Source organism: Protomyctophum parallelum (assembly GCF_964188405.1).
Source record: "Protomyctophum parallelum genome assembly, chromosome: 15".
In the NCBI taxonomy this organism is placed as follows: Eukaryota; Metazoa; Chordata; class Actinopteri; order Myctophiformes; family Myctophidae; genus Protomyctophum; species Protomyctophum parallelum.
The window spans coordinates 13171629-13188049 of NC_139710.1; the positions used below are offsets into that span (position 1 = coordinate 13171629).

Here is a 16421-nt window from a genome sequence, read left to right on the forward strand (position 1 = left end):
AAACCGTGTCTCCCTCTCTCCCCCTCTGTCCGTCGTGGGGATGCTTATCACCAGGGCAACCCACTTATCACTACGGCAACCCACTCAATCACCAAGATGTAGTAAAAACCAGTCATTTTAGTGGTGGCAGACCGGCTGCCTATCACAACCACATATCTTAACAGGCTCTCAGTAAATCAGCTCTCTACACTCACTGCAGCTGCCTGCAGATCACATTACACACGTGCGCGCGCACACACACACACACAATCACACATACACACACGCACGCGCGCATGCGAGCATGCACACGCACACATACATATACATAAGGCCAAGCCATCCGTGACAAAACTAGAATATGAAAACACTGTGAATGTGATGTGGGTCTTGAGCATGAATCCAAAATGAGATAAACGCTGAGTTGATCATGTCGGTAGTGTGAAACTGTTGTTCAGACAACAGGTTTGCAAGCGGAATCCATGTTCTTGAAGATGAACCATGCACCGATAAGGCAATTACATTTGTGCAGGCAATTGATTAACAGAAATAGCTGATGTGAACCATTCAATTACAGGGATAATTAGAAGAACAACATTAACTTACGTTAACACATAACGATTGTTGTATTAGCTACAGGAGAAGGCCACGTTAAGGTCCGCACACACCGGGAGTATTAATTTTGTGCGATTAATTCACAATCTGCTGTTTGTGTTATATATGATGACATTCAATTATAACAAGGCAATGAAGCAATGTAATTATTTTTCGACACAAGGTCAATTTTTTGGGGTGCGAATAAAATCATCAACCCGTAAGAATGGAGGCACCACCAAAATCTAAGTTTGATGTGAAATAATCATGATACATGGTTTATTTGGTGTGATAATGACCTTAACAGTGCTATCTATGCCTAGATATCACCATCATAACAATACCAGCACACATTCAAGAGCCTTCATACAGTAACTGCTCAATGTCAGGAATGTGGACACCATTCAAAGTACTATGGTAATAGAAAGAAAAGTCGTATCTATTGAGTTCAATGGGGTAATGGCGATTCCTCAAGCCATAATGGTTATTCTTCTGGTGCTGGTGAATGCAGGACGATATCCATTAAGTATACAGTAGTACATTTTCATGTACTGCATTATATGACTCAACACAAAACTACTTTTCACTTGAATTCAACATGGGCACAGACAGTAACAATTTCGGTGTTCATTTAACACATTTGACTGTGCATGAATTAACTCTCATTATACAACAGGTCGTTTCGAGGAAGCAATCTGGTTGAAACAGCCTTTATAGCCATGGTTCAAACGAGCACCACTCCACACCTAATCAAAACAAATAATTCAGCTGCTCTGTTCTCCCAGAGCGCAGCAAACTCGGTGGCTAGGCTAGCTAGTTTCTTGGGACATTTATGGCCGTAGTGACTACATCTGTCATTAAAAAAATGTTTTTTCAGTGATTTTCTTAGTCTTAAGGGTAACTGTTGTATAATTGCAATATTACACGAGAGGGGGTGGTTTAACGTCATTAATGCACTTCTGAGTTGCTTTCGGAACTCGCAATGCGGGCTCGTTCCTGCAGCATCGCAGGCATGCATTGATGACGTTATACCACCCCCTCTCCTGTAATATTTCTTAGTTCACTCGTTCATAATGTTACCAGTGGAGTACCACAATGTTCCACAGTGTTGTCCAGCAGAGCTTAATATAGGTGCTACCGGTAGTACCGGTATGAGCAAGAGGGAACTCGGTGATAGATATTGATGTTTAAAGCAGTGTTGTTCACGTTCACCGTAGCTCTCTGGCCTTCACAACACAACAGATACAGTGATTTCTGATAAGAGGCAGACATAGCAGCAGGGAGGGAAGAGAGATAGAAAGGTGATTCTCTGGCCTGGAGAAGGAAAAGACACATACGGGAGAGAGAGATGGAATAAAGCCAGGCTGGGTCCCCCTCTATGGCTCTGGATATTACTCTGTTGCTCAAGCTAAGTGAAAGCAGAGAGGCTGTCGATACACTTCGTCTGGTAGAGATGTACAAAAAGATTTCTGGCAAGATCAAGTGTGTGTGTGTGTGTGTGTGTGTGTGTGTGTGTGTGTGTGCGTGCGTGCGTGTGTGCGTGCGTGCGTGCGTGCGTGCGTGCGTGCGTGCGTGCGTGCGTGCGAGAACACCACCTCCAGCCCACAGAGAGGGAGCCATCTGACCTTTCCCTGACATAATTAAGAGACAGTCATCTGCCATCTCTGTGACAGATGACTGTCAGAGAGAGAGCATCCGTCCATGTCTCATATGATTTAAAGAGTATACACTGTACTAATACACTGTGCAGAGACATTGTACGAAGGCATACAGTAGCTATACACACCAACACAGTTGGAGTAAGTACTGTACAAGAACAAACAGGGGAGGGAAACAGGCAGAAAGAGGGTTAGAAAGGACAGACACACACACACACACACACACACACACACACAGCACTGTGATGTGGGGTCTGGTGCTCTAAGGCTTCATCCACACCTACATAAACGTAGCGTTTTCGTTTTCATTTTCGTTTTTTTAAATCTCTCTGTCCATACGACACGTTTTTTTAAATCTCTCTGTCCATATGACCAATGGCAAGACCCATGCAAAACTCCGTTTACATTGTCCACACAGGGAACACACAGGCAGAGTTTTAAAGAAATACACTGTGGCAGGAGTTTTCCAAAAGATGCGTTTATATGGACCAAAAACGCGTTTGCGTGTGGGCGACCCCCCCAAAACGCATATAAAAACCTACGTTTATCCGTTTACCCGGATACGTGTGGACAAGGCCTAAGTCTGTCTAGCACTATAGCCCTGAAGGGACATTGCTACATCACATGGAAAACAAGCCCCCATACTCATTATTTCTGCTTCCAGTTCATTTTGATTCAGCCAATTCAGTCAGCCAAAACAATCAGGCAGAAAATTCTACAAAAAGTTAAAAACATTTAGTGCAAGAGGTTTCCCATATCCAGGCTGTTAACCAAACAATTGAGTGTAAATACTCAGTGTATCACTTGCAAAAGCATTCACGCCAGCCCTGGTGCTGAATGACACAAATTACTCATTTTTGTATTGCACAATTTGCCATAGTTAGGCAGCGAGATATGCCTATATTATATACTGCAGCCTATACTGCATGAGGGAACTGTAGTAAGGACCAAAGATACAGAGATGAGAAACACAGAGAGAGAGAGAGAGAGAGAGAGAGAGAGAGAGAGAGAGAGAGAGAGAGAGAGAGAGAGAGAGAGAGAGAAAGCGCAAGAGAGAGAGAGAGAGAGAGAGAGAGAGAGAGAGAGAGAGAGAGAGAGATGGGTGGCCAGAGAGATCAGCGTTAGCCTTGGGCCACCGGCTTGACACTTCCCCTCTTTTGTGCCCTTCTCGTATGTCACTCAGAGATGAGGGAGGGAGAGACAAACTGGGGGAGACAGATCAAAAACAGAGAGATAAATGGCCAAGGAAACAGAGAAGGAGACTACCAAAGGGTTGTTAAAAAACATTTGGATAAAGACACAGAAAGACAGGGAGAGAGGAAGTCAACAGAAAGCAAACCAAGAGACAAAACAACAGGCAGCCAAAGGCCAGCGGTTTGGCCAGATTGAGCACTCCGTAGTCTATCAGTGTTAGCCCTGGGGCAACATTTGGCACGCCTCTCCCCGTGCCCTGCTCGTATGTCACTCTGCCAGGGGGTCCCCTGCACACCTCTAGGGAAATGCTGTAACCGTGGAAATGCCAAAAATAACTGCTGCTAATGGAGGGGATGCAGAGAGGACAGATCAATAGGAGTTATCAATGACACTGTTAGCTTCCTCCTAGGAAACTTAGCCATTAGCGTCCTCTGTGCCATGCATGCCCTGCGCTATTTGTGACCATATTTATATTAAGGATGTTTAAGCTTATCTAATTTTCTAGAATATCTTGCTACTAGTGGATGCAAAGTTAGCTTTTTTGCTGCTCTGTTTTAGTGGAGGTGAAATGTTTTGCCCTTGTACTAAACTAAACTGCACTCAAAAGTCATATTGAGCTTTCACCTATACTGTCACGGCTATATGTTTGTAAATGTATCAAGATTTCAACCACCAAATACCAACAAATATCTACCATTCCATTGTCTGGCATTCTGTGGAGATGACCCCTTTGTTGACATTAAGACTGATTGGACTACAGTATAAGAGTATAACATATTGCTATATATATCATTATGCTGTCTTTAGTGAGTGTTTATAAATGCAATCAGACATAAATCTTGACTTTTATGTACAAGCTTAAGAGATCGCTTGGCTGAACACAATTTCCGTGGGACGGGACTGAATTACTTCATTGTTTGGGTTGCTCTCAAGCTTAGCTCTGGAAAGAAGCATTGTGAAGAATTTTGTGAACATATACATGATACCTATACACTTCAAATACAATGTTTTAATATTAAGATTAAGAAATATTAGATTCTTTAGACTATTTTAGTCTATTTTGTGAAGACATAGACAACACCTTAGAGAATATATTCTCCATCATATATTCATATATTTATATATTGAACATTACCTTACCAAATTATTTCTCATTAATATTACTGTCAGATTGATGCTTAATTGCTTTTCAATGCAAGCAATCCTAGCGGCTCACTTCCATTTGAGACAACTGGAGTAAACTTTGGTAAGATTTCCCACAAAATCTGAAGAATTAATTTCCGGTCCACTGCTAAGTGATGCTGCAGGGAAAACGAGAAACTGTGCAGTCTGAAAGAGGCTCACGAGGGGCTAAAGCATTGTGCAGATGGTCGCTATAGCTTTTCATTATATTGTAAAACATTTCGTGAGAATCCAACTCTCCGCATCTTTAAAAAACTAGACTCAGTGATATCATTGCTGTGTGTAATTACTGTACACAGCCATCTCAAGACATGTTTATCTCTCTGCCACTGCAATCTCCTTTACTGCGACCTTTCTCCAGTTAAAGTATGAGCTAATATCTCCAATGACCGTAACTGCTCCATACCATGACATAACCAATACCCACACACCCGCACGCACGCACACACACGCACACACACACACACACACGCACACACACACACACACACACACACACACACACACACACACACACACACACACACACACACACACACACACACACACACACACACACACTAATAGCTCTCCAGTTTATTCTCTTGCTTAGGTTCCCTTTCCATCTCTCTCTATCGCCCTCTCTATAACCCTCTCTCTCTCTCTCTCTCTCTCTCTCTCTCTCACACACACAAACACACACAAACACACACACACGCACGCACGCACAATCCTGTGCATGGTAACTGATCTATACATCATAAGGGAACGTCCCTATAGGACAGACAGAGACAATGTCAGCCCATTTGCAGCGAGTGAACCTTTAGTGGAATAGAGAACAAAATGATGGATGGAACAGACACGCACATCAACCCACACTACATCACTTCCTTGTAGAAAGGTTCACCATCCCCTGGTACAGTACTGCATGTACAGCACGCACACACACACACACACACACACACACACACACACACACACACACACACACACACACACACACACACACACACACACACAATAATATTTGGTATACGGTAACCTTTGTGCAGGAAGCTATTAGTTTTAGAGTCTTCCTCCAGGTGCTGAAATACTGTGCAGTATGGTATGCAATACATCTTATGAATGCCAACACCATTCCGACATTGTGTGTGTGTGTGTGTGTGTGTGTGTGTGTGTGTGTGTGTGTGTGTGTGTGTGTGTGTGTGTGTGTGTGTGTGTGTGCTTGCGTGCGTGCGTGCGTGCGTGCGTGCGTGCGTGCGTGCGTGCGTGCGTGCGTGCGTGCATGCGTGCATGCGTGCGTGCATGCGTGCGACGTGTGTGTGACGTGTGTGTGTCTTCACATACACTAAGTAAATTAAGATAAGTATGACTGGAAGATTGTTTACGTCTGTGTCTGCAACTCTGCATTAAAGTGTTTGTCTGTATATTATAGTATGTGTTTGTTTGAATGTGGTGTGTCGGTGCGTGTGTCGGTGCGTGTGTCGGTGCGTGTGTGTCTACACATGTGTTTGTGTGCATATAGTATGCGTTTGTTTGAATGTGTGTGGGTGGGTGTGTGTGTGTGTCGGTGCGTTAGTCGGTGTGGGTGTGCATGTGTATGGTCTTATTAATGGTGCTCAAAGTTCAGGAGCAGGACCACACCTCCAACGCAGCTACCTCCACCTCCTATCAAGCCACCTCCAATCGGGTCACCTCCACCTGTGTATACAAAGCCCATCCAACCCCCGGTTCTCCCCCCGTTCTCGCTTTCGTCGTCCCACCCCCCCCACCCTAATTCTCACCCTACTCCCTCTAACATCTCCTAACAGATCCCTAATAATAATAATAATAATAAACTTTATTTATATAGCACCTTTCATACATAAATGTAGCTCAAAGTGCTTTACAGAGCAGAAAAGATAATAAAAACAAAAGCAAAACAAAACAGCATTAAAACAGGCATGCAGTTAAAACAATAGAACAATAACGCAGTGTCAAATCAGGAGAAGGCAGTGGTACAAAGAGAAGATAAGAACAGATAAAATAAGGCAACGACATTAAAAAACAAGCAGTAAAACAATACAGTGAGGACGTGAATAACAAAAAATAAAAGATCACTTAAAAGCAATGTTGTAGAGGTGGGTCTTGAGCTGAGCTTTAAAAATGTCTACAGAGGCTGCCTGACGAAGGTACAGTGGGAGCTTGTTCCATGCCGACGGCCCGTAGAAGCAAAAAGCTGCTTCCCCGTATTTTTTAGTTGCCATTTTTTTAGGCAAAGCGAGCAGGCCAGCAGTGGAAGACCTTAGGGGCCGGTTTGGGACATATTTAGGCAGGCAGTCATGTTGGTAGGAAGGTGCGAGACCATTGAGAGCTTTATAGACAAGTCAAAGAATTATAAAAGTGCAGTGATGGCAAAACTGGAGTAATATGTTCTCTCATCTTAGTTCTAGTTACAACTCTAGCTGCTGCATTTTGGACAAGTTGTAGTCTGTCAGTTGTTTTCTTAGGCAGTCCTGAAAAGAGCGCATTGCAGTAGTCAAGCCGAGAAAAAACAAAGGCGTGGATTAGCGTAGGGGGGTCTGACGTGCCTCGGGAGCATGCCGGATCCCCGAAGCTTCCCCACCTCGGCTCAAATCCCAGACGCCGCCGATGGCCCGTCGCAGGCCATCACCACTTGGTGGTGTGGTCCTTGATAGTGAACTGGATACGTGAGAACCAAATATCCTCACAAGTATAATAGGATTTAGACATTGTGAGGACCATTAGCCTGGTCCACATGAGAGAGACAATGGCAATTTTTGTGGTTGGGAAATAATTATGTTCAGGAAAAGATTCAGCATGGGGCCGGATTCTGCCAATGCTTTTCTTTCAATGGTGTTGAAAAGTGAGTCTGGGTAGCTCAGTCACTAGCCTTTAGACCACAAGGTCATGGGTTTGATCCCGGGCAGCACCAATGGGGTGCGGCAAGTTGTGCAGTAAGTATTGGGAGCTGATGGTAGGTGTGGCACTCCACCTCAGGATCCATCTCCCACGGGTCTAGTGCATTGCAATGGGGATAGACTCCCGCGTGTTACCAACAATAAGCCACTCCCGACCTACTTACTTATTATATTATTTTCAATGGGAACGGAGCGTTATTGGCAGAATTAAAGTTCGGTGTGACCGCAATCTCAAGTTGCAACGCAACGCGTTGTGAGCTCAAGTTGCAACGCAACGCGTTGTGAGAATGTTGCAACGCGTTGTGAGCTTGTTGCAACGCGTTGTGAGCTTGTTGCAACGCGTTGTGAGCTTGTTGCAACGCGTTGTGAGCTTGTTGCAACGCGTTGTGAGCTTGTCCATCGGCTATTTTCATGCGAAAGCTTTCCCCACAATACAGATGCTGGGATTTAAGTGGTTAAGTAAAGTAAAGTCATAAGTAAGTCAGACTGGCTTACTCTTGATATCAGCTGAGCAACGCAGATTGTCACACATTTGTAACAAACAATGGGTTTTCACATCTTCACACGTTTTGGTTTGTTTGCGTGCGTGCGTGCGTGCGTGCGTGCGTGCGTGCGTGCGTGCGTGCACTCACCACAGTTAGGCAGTGTGAGTCTGGACAGCAGCTTGCGTCCTCCTCCCTCCTCAATGCAGCGGAGCTCCTGTGTGTCTGCCTCCTCCCCCAACCACAGCTTGATCCACATATTCTCACAGGAACAGTGCAGAGGATTCCCTGACAGGATCCTACGCACGCACGCACGCACACACACACACACACACACACACACACACACACACAGCAAGGGTTCAGACAATGGACAAAGGACATTGAAGGGCCATCCACACCAACTATAACAATAATGTTGTGAACATCCACACTGTTGAGCAATAAAGCCTGAATTATACGTTGCATGCCGGTGCCACACACCAAAAATAGCAGATCTACAAGCTCACAATGCGTTGTGGTGTGATGCATTGGTGAGCTTGTAGACTGGTTATTTTCGGTGCTTGACATGATGCACAAGTGAGTATAAGTCAGGCTTAACGTTCCTGTAAACAGTGGTGCCAGCACACAGCACACGTTCCAGCTGTGTTGGAGCCCCAGAATGGATATTGATTACCAATACCTACTGCTGTACATTGTGCTGCAAAAGAAAGAGAAAACCAGAAGACTTTGGGTTCAAAATAGCCATGGTTCATGACTCTCGTATTCATACGAGAGTCATGAAGAAACTTCACCCTGTTTTTTGCGCTCGCTGCATTTACAAGATTTCCGTATATATAAACATTCAAATTTCAAATATAAAGTACTCACAATTTGTCCCACGGGTGTTAGTTAGTTGCAGCTCCAGCGATTAGAATTTCTGCATCCCGCGTTGTTTAATAAAAAGCATTTTTATCCGAGGTGTTATTTTGCCATTGGCTTTCAACTACGCGCCCCTATCGGTCGGTAGGAGGGTGGCACTCGGTGTGTTCGATATAGGTACGCTGACCGCCCTGCCAATACAGACTAATAGGCGAGTGCGCTCCCGGTGTGCAACTGTGGATTTCCCAAACGAACCCCGTTTGAAAAAGGTAGCCGGGGAGCTCGGACAAAAATGCTTTTTATTAAACAACGCAGGACGCAGCAATTCTAATCGCTGGCGCTGCTACTAACTAACACCCGTGGGACACTTTGTGAGTACTTTATATTTGAAATCTGAATGTTTATATATACGGAAATCTTGCAGCGAGCGCAAAAAACAGGGCAAAGTTTCTGCATGACTGTCATGATAATCATCATGGCAGTCATGTTCCAGGGCTAGGTTCAAAACATTCTTCAGAAAGGAGAGGAGTCACTCAGCAGTGACGTCTGCCCTGTTGAAACGTGAAGGATGTGTTGTACATAGCCCTGTAAATATGGAGGATGCAATTTGATTGGCTGCAGATGTTTGTCAAATCGCCTCGAAAGTGATCCCAATGACATCATTTGCCACTGTTGTCCATATAGTTGTAGTGTGGACTATCCACTTCCGTTATTATTATATTTATAGTTATTATCATTACAGTTATCACTCTTGATGACTTTTTAGAAAGGAGGACAGACAGACAGACAGACAGACAGACAGACAGACAGACAGACAGACAGACAGACAGACAGACAGGCAGACAGACATGTAGGCAGACAGACAGACAGACAGGTAGGCAGACAGGCAGACAGGCAGACAGGCAGGCAGAGAATCAGGTAGGTAGACAGGTCTGAGAGTGTACAAATGCTACGGGTCCATTTGGTTACAATCTCTGACTTACAAATGGATAAATCAACACTCCAGATGTAACTGTGTAGCCTGACAGATATACGTACTGTACACTGGGAGATACAGTGATGGAGAGGGAAATTCTCACACATGAAACTCACATATATGATATATTGAGATGTCTGAATATTCTCCACGACAGTGATGACAGGTTGTTATCTTTCAAATTCCTGCAAATAAAAAGACATGAACATTACTGAATTACATTGCATTTGAAGTATACTCAATTCTCACTCAAAATACTGCTGGTGAACCAATAAGCCTGTATCTTTTTCTCGTTAAAGGTTTCCTGCTCTAAGGATTAGGGAAATTAACCTTAAGTGGTGCCGTGGTACAGTTCTGAAAAAGCAGTGTTTTATCGCTCTGCTGTTTAAACAGCGCAGTGCTGTCAAAGTTAAATTATGCTGGCAATGTATTGAGGTTCCACAATCAATAACAAATCCTATCCAGAGAAGAGGCTGAACTGGGCTTCCTTTCCTACCAGGAAACATTCATCTAGCACAGGTTTTTTTTCTTTTTTTCTTTCTCATTGATTGGTCTGTCTTTTTGAGTTACCACCTGCTCAGAGGGCTAATATTAAATGTCAAGTAATTCAAACAATACATCTTACCATAAATACATTTATAAATATGATTATTTAATAATTCAAACAATGCATAATTTCTTCCCTGTGCCATCCTCCGTTGAATTAAGGAAATGTTCCCCAAAAGGGCATCAATAGGGACGCCATGAAATCACAAAGGAATGAATCATTAAGACAATATATATCATCTTTACTCACAGGTACTGTAGTTTGAGGTTGTTCTGAAATGCCTGTCTGGACACATACGTTAGCCTGCTGTTTGTCACCGTTCTGACACAAGAAATAACAACAGCAAAAAGAACAACATCATCCTCAACAACAAAATAAAAACTAATTAACAACAGCAGCAGCCATGACGTTGGTTATCGACTGCAGACCTGTCATGCAGGCTCCGTTCAGACTGAAAGTGCAGTCAGAGTTTGAGTAGGCAGATGGATATGGATATATCGGCTTAAATATCATCTGCAGTGTAGATGATTGTTCTACAAGAGGACAAATAAACTGAGATATGAACTGATAAAACCCAGCAGAGGCTTGATGTCCAAATACAGTAAGTTCAGAAATCACAAGATCAGAAGAAGTCTATCAGCATACAGCATGTTGTCGACATGACGACATTTGATCAAATGGCATAGGGCACAAAGATGCCCTCAGAACATTTTTCAGTAACATAAAAGAGTATAGTTCAAAGTGGATATTTGGCTCATAACCTCTTTTGGTGTTATTTATTTCTATTTTATTTATTTATACGTTTATTTAACAGGTGTATCAAGTTGTAAAAACATGAAACCGTTGCATTGTACATAGGGTTTGTAGCCAAGGCTAATTTGCAACTCCAGTCCCTGGTTAGGCCTTTCTATACAGCTAAACATCTACCTAAAACAATCTTTTACAACTATACATCTACCTAAAACAATCTTTTACATACAAATATAAATACATAAGTACAAGCAACAACAGTTTTAAAATGTGCCTAACGTATTAGTGTTCGTCTTTTATACCGTTAGCTAAGGTGCTTGTGTCATCTCGTGATGTCACGTTTATTCATGTCCAAATATGGAGTCCATGATGTCAGATGTGGACGTGTCAGTCAGAACCATGGTGATTTAGTAGATAACCATATAGAGTCCATGACATGGATGTGGTCCACGACTATTAAGGCTCAACAATTGTGACCTGTCAGGTAAACTAGATAACGTGAATGCCTTCGTAACACATCAGAGTTACATTGACACAGTATTTTGCTTTGTCATTTTGTAAGGCTCTACATGACTGCATCGCTACCTGCTGTGAAGTCAGTTTAATATTTTTTCTGTATCTGATCATATTTATCATATTTACATAAATATTAAGCCTGCATGTCCACCAGTGGTGGACAGTAATGGTGTACATCTTTTGAGTATGTTGAATAAATACTTTCCCACCACTACATTTCTTCTATAGGAAGGCACTTTATGAATGAATAACCATGTCCAATGTCAAAAAAGCATGTACTTTTGAATGCCTAAATATTTTTTAAAGCAATTTATCCAGTACAAATTTGACAGGGCAACTTTCACTTGTAGAGTAAGAGCTATACTTTGACTCAAGTAGGCCTACTGGGGTGGGGTTGAGTACCTTGTGCACCACCGGATACAATGAGCAAGAGTGAGGATACAACAGTACTTGTTCCCCCTACATTATGGCCAAACTCAGGGTTGGATTTGCTGGGGGATGTGGGTGAAATATATGCCTCCGCTTTTTTTTATCAACGATGGGGAGTTTTATCTTTTCTATGGTCTGACTGAATTAAATAATTTACATGCTGCGCACGAGCTTGTAGATCGGCTTTTTCCACTATTTGTCATAAAAGAAGTAGGGCTTAAGTGTTAAAGAAAACCTCATTTACATTATTTTATACAAAACAATATGCCATGGTACATTGCTGCTCGGTGGACTCTGCTTTTCAGAGAATTTGGTTAGGATAAATAAACAGCACAGTAAAACACAGGAAGTTAAAAAAAGAATCACTCTGGAAAACAGCATCATTTTAAAGCAATGGCAATAGCCAATATTACCTGAAGCATAGGATTCAGTTTAAAATAAATCAATGTGCCTTATTTAGTGAGCTGTAAGGAGCAAGATAATTATACTGTAATTTATATGATTCAGTAAAACTGCTTCCAGCCTGTGCTAGAATGCTGCACATTTATCAATGTCTGTAAGCTGTGGGGATATAGCCTACTGTACAGGCAACTATACTGAGATATACTGGATATGTAGAATATCTCTTTCAACAGTGATGGGGATTAATCACTCAGTGTGGTCAACACTACCAGTAACCAGTTACAAGATGCCACACAGTGTCATATCAAATACTATTGGTCATTGGTTCCCAAATAAAACCAGTTAAAATGACTAAAGCTGTTTCCCACATGCCATGTCCCACAGACAGTAGATGAACTGGTAACCGGAATACTCGCCTTAAAACACGTTTGCCCTCATTTTGTCCACCGACCGCTCGATGGGGCGGTTCTTGTGTTTGTTTTACTGAGAATAAGGTTAGAAATAGGTTTAGGGTTTCACATAGTTTTACTGGGGTTAAGTTTAGGGTTAGGGTTAGATTTAACCGTTTAAGCATACTTAGCATATAGTTTACTTATAGGTTATGTTTAGGAATACCAGGCTGAGCAGTTCCGCTGGCTGTACGCCCGGGGTGACTGTGTTTTGAGGCGAGTGTTCTAGTATCCATGTGAACTATAACATCAGTAAACTCACAGGTTCCTGAGATTCCTGTAGAAGTGCAGGTCTTTGTCATTAATAGATGAGAAGGTGCTCTGGTTGGCGATGTAGCTGTCACAACATACAATCAAATATTAGACGTCTCATTTGTTAAAAAGAGGGAAACAATACACAGCAATGGTCTTTCTCAATGCACAACAGAGTCAGAAACACTTTCAGGGCTACTTTTAGATATCGTATATCCACATGCGTAGCCTAGTTTGTATGAAACCATTTAAAAACAAAACATTCTTCTTCGTGCAGTTCTGACACCCATGCCAGTCGCTATATTTTCTATCAAATAAATGCATGGGTGATTTCATTCCAAATACAAACACAGAGTCTGTAGACCATAGTTATAGAGGCATGAGGTTAAGAATGATAAAAGATAGAACCACACTGCTCTGATGCCCTTCCCGCCCTCTATAACCGCAGCTGATGTCCTGTCTAGACCAGTACATTTACCCCAGCTCCATGATTTATATAAATAGGCCTATGTATGGGATTGAACTTTTAGTATAGGCGTATTATTTTGTACAGTTTCATTTTACTTTCAAACATGGTGGATCATCATTTGGATAGGGCATAGCCTATAGGCCTATGGCAATTAATACCCACATTAAGATAAGATGTTTTACAAAACAAATTAGGCTATCAACACAATGTATTGAAAAATGTTGATATGTTGTGAGTCTCAGTCAAATATCTTGTGATGTGTAGGTTACTGTTTTACAATATTTTAGAACAAACAATGATTGTATATCTAGGCTATATAATTTTTAGAAAGGTTAAACAAAAGTCTAATTCAATCAGTTACAACAGTACTGGCAATCTGATGTGGCAGAAGGCTATAGCTTGTTAGAGAATTTGACCATGATAAGCACTTAACACAGATGGATAACTTTGTAACCTGTCTCTGTCTGATTTTAGCAAGGTCATTTGTAATTTACAGGGAAAAACCTACTCGTACGTGGCCATTAATTTGGCTATGTTGCATTAGCCCAAGCACTCCGTGCCACGGATGCATGCTTTTCGCTGGCTCACTGAAACAGCTTCCAAGGCTTTTGCAAGCCCGACGATAAATAAGATTGTTTATCTCTCTGCCAAAGATATCAAGGTCGTTTATCTATAATTCATGACAAAAATGATATAGGCTATTGACGCAATTAAATATGTTAATGAGGGCGTTATTCGTCTTTGGTTTGGTGATTATGCATGCCTTATATATTTGTGCAGCTTTCCAAATACAGGGAATAAGGTAGGCTACATTTTGGATATTTGAAATTAGAATTTAAAATCCCAGATTATGTCTCTGTTCGAATAATCTTCCAACAACAGAAAATGGATGATCCAAATGCCCCAAATAGACTAGGAGGCTGTATGACAGAAAATAGGAATCGCCTCTTTTGAACGTCGATATTTCTGGTCTTTGGGGCTTATTTTAATGGAGTCCTATAATCATCTCGGGAAGTGTCTGTGCTAATATTTAGACAGGGATGTGTGGTAGCGGGCGGCACACATGTGTCTAGTCTCCGCGCGCTTTATCCCTGCGGCCAAGTTTGTATCGGAACCAACCCCATCTAGTTCAACACACACACACACACACACACACACACGCACACACACACACACACACACACACACACACACACACACACACACACACACACACACACACACACACTCACACTCACACTCACACTCACATTCAAACTAAATTAGGGGCTATAAAATATAGATTAGGGGCCATAATAACATTTTGGGTTTTTTGGCAAACTTTGTTTGATTCATCTAATTTGCTTTCTAAACCCGTTTGTTTTCTTTCACGATGATATCGCAATAAATGCCAATGAATAGGCATATGCTTCAGCCTCCAACTTTACTTGGGTTTGTTTGATTATGCAACCCATGAATTGATGATGCTGTCAGCTGTGTCGAAGCATGCTGAAAGCTGAATTAATGTGACATAAATGTAGTCCTACAACTGTTCAAATCAACATTTAATGTTGATTGGACATTGATTGGCCAGCTGTTGTTTGCATGCATGGCCGAGACTGAGCGATCAGTCTGGAGAGTGAAGAGGGTGCATTATATTATATTATACACATGGCCAAACTGGCATATAGAACTATAGAACGGATTCAATGCACGCACGTTCACAACTGAGTCAACACTCAACAGGGAACATGTGAGAATGAATGCATTCTATATAGCCTACACTACAATATCCAACATTGTTCTGTTTATTTATGAACACATCGTCGGAATCGGACACTTACATGTCAGTGACATTCTCCATCTCCAGTTCGCTCGGCAGTACGGGGAAAGCCATGATGCCCCGATCCTGGTCCACGCACGAGATCCTGGTCCCGCTGCAGGAGCATGACGATGGACACGCCGCCCCGAATCTCCACAAGCCCCCCGAACCCACCGCCAGCCCGACGAACAGAACCCATGACGACCACCGCCAAAGCCCAGACCCTCTGCTCCCCGACGGAGACACGTCTCCGGTCCTAGGTCTCCAGGCGCTCATCTCGGGTACCAACTATAGCTACAGCTCGCTGAACCCCCACGCCCGGCCCAGGATGGCTGGGATCAGCCCAGATAACAAAACAAAATAGCTTAATAATAGGTCTACTTTATATGGGTTTTTTTAAATGATGAGCTCCCTGTGACGAGAAATAAAAAAAATATATATTAAAAAAAATAAAAATAAAAATAAACAATCCAGAAGCAGAAATTAGGACGCATTTAGAAAACCATCGGCATTCTGAGTAACACCCCCCAAAAATATGTGGAAAAGGTTAAACAGCCAATGATGCTTTGCTTCCTTTACAATCCGTCAGTCGACCAGTCACTCAAAATCACACTGAGACACTGACGTCTGTGTGCCAAGGAGGATTCCTTCGCGCTCTCTCTCTCTCTCTCTCTCTCTCTGTCTCTCTCTCCCTCTTCCACGTTCCACCCTCTCTCTCTCCCTCTGAGGCAGCTGACACGCAGTGATCAGGCTCGATCCTCTGGATTCAGCTCGACAGGGCGACATGAAGGGAAGACTGTGGGTGGATGAGACTGAATAATGACAACATGGGAGAACCGTGCACCGTAACCGCGCGTTGTTGCTTTGCTTCATTAGCGCCTAAAAGGGAGGAGGGAGGGAAGGATGGAGAAGAGGAGAACGGAGGGGAGAGACGTGTGAAGTGCAAGCGATGGATGGGTACCACACTACAATTTAGGCAT

General features: G+C 42.7%; 1 protein-coding gene across 1 annotated transcript in view; it reads right to left on the bottom strand.

Moving 5' to 3' along the window:
• ntrk2a (neurotrophic tyrosine kinase, receptor, type 2a) overlaps positions 1 to 16037 on the bottom strand; it is a 119470-nt gene extending 103433 nt beyond the window's left edge. The window contains exons 1-5 of the mRNA XM_083783926.1: positions 15464 to 16037; positions 13182 to 13256; positions 10623 to 10694; positions 9943 to 10011; positions 8140 to 8288 (exon numbers count right to left, since the gene is read on the bottom strand). Coding sequence (XP_083640052.1) covers positions 8140 to 8288; positions 9943 to 10011; positions 10623 to 10694; positions 13182 to 13256; positions 15464 to 15717 — 619 coding nt within the window. The 5' untranslated portion in view covers positions 15718 to 16037. The remainder of the gene's footprint in view (positions 1 to 8139; positions 8289 to 9942; positions 10012 to 10622; positions 10695 to 13181; positions 13257 to 15463) is intronic.
• Positions 16038 to 16421: the final 384 nt, after the last annotated feature.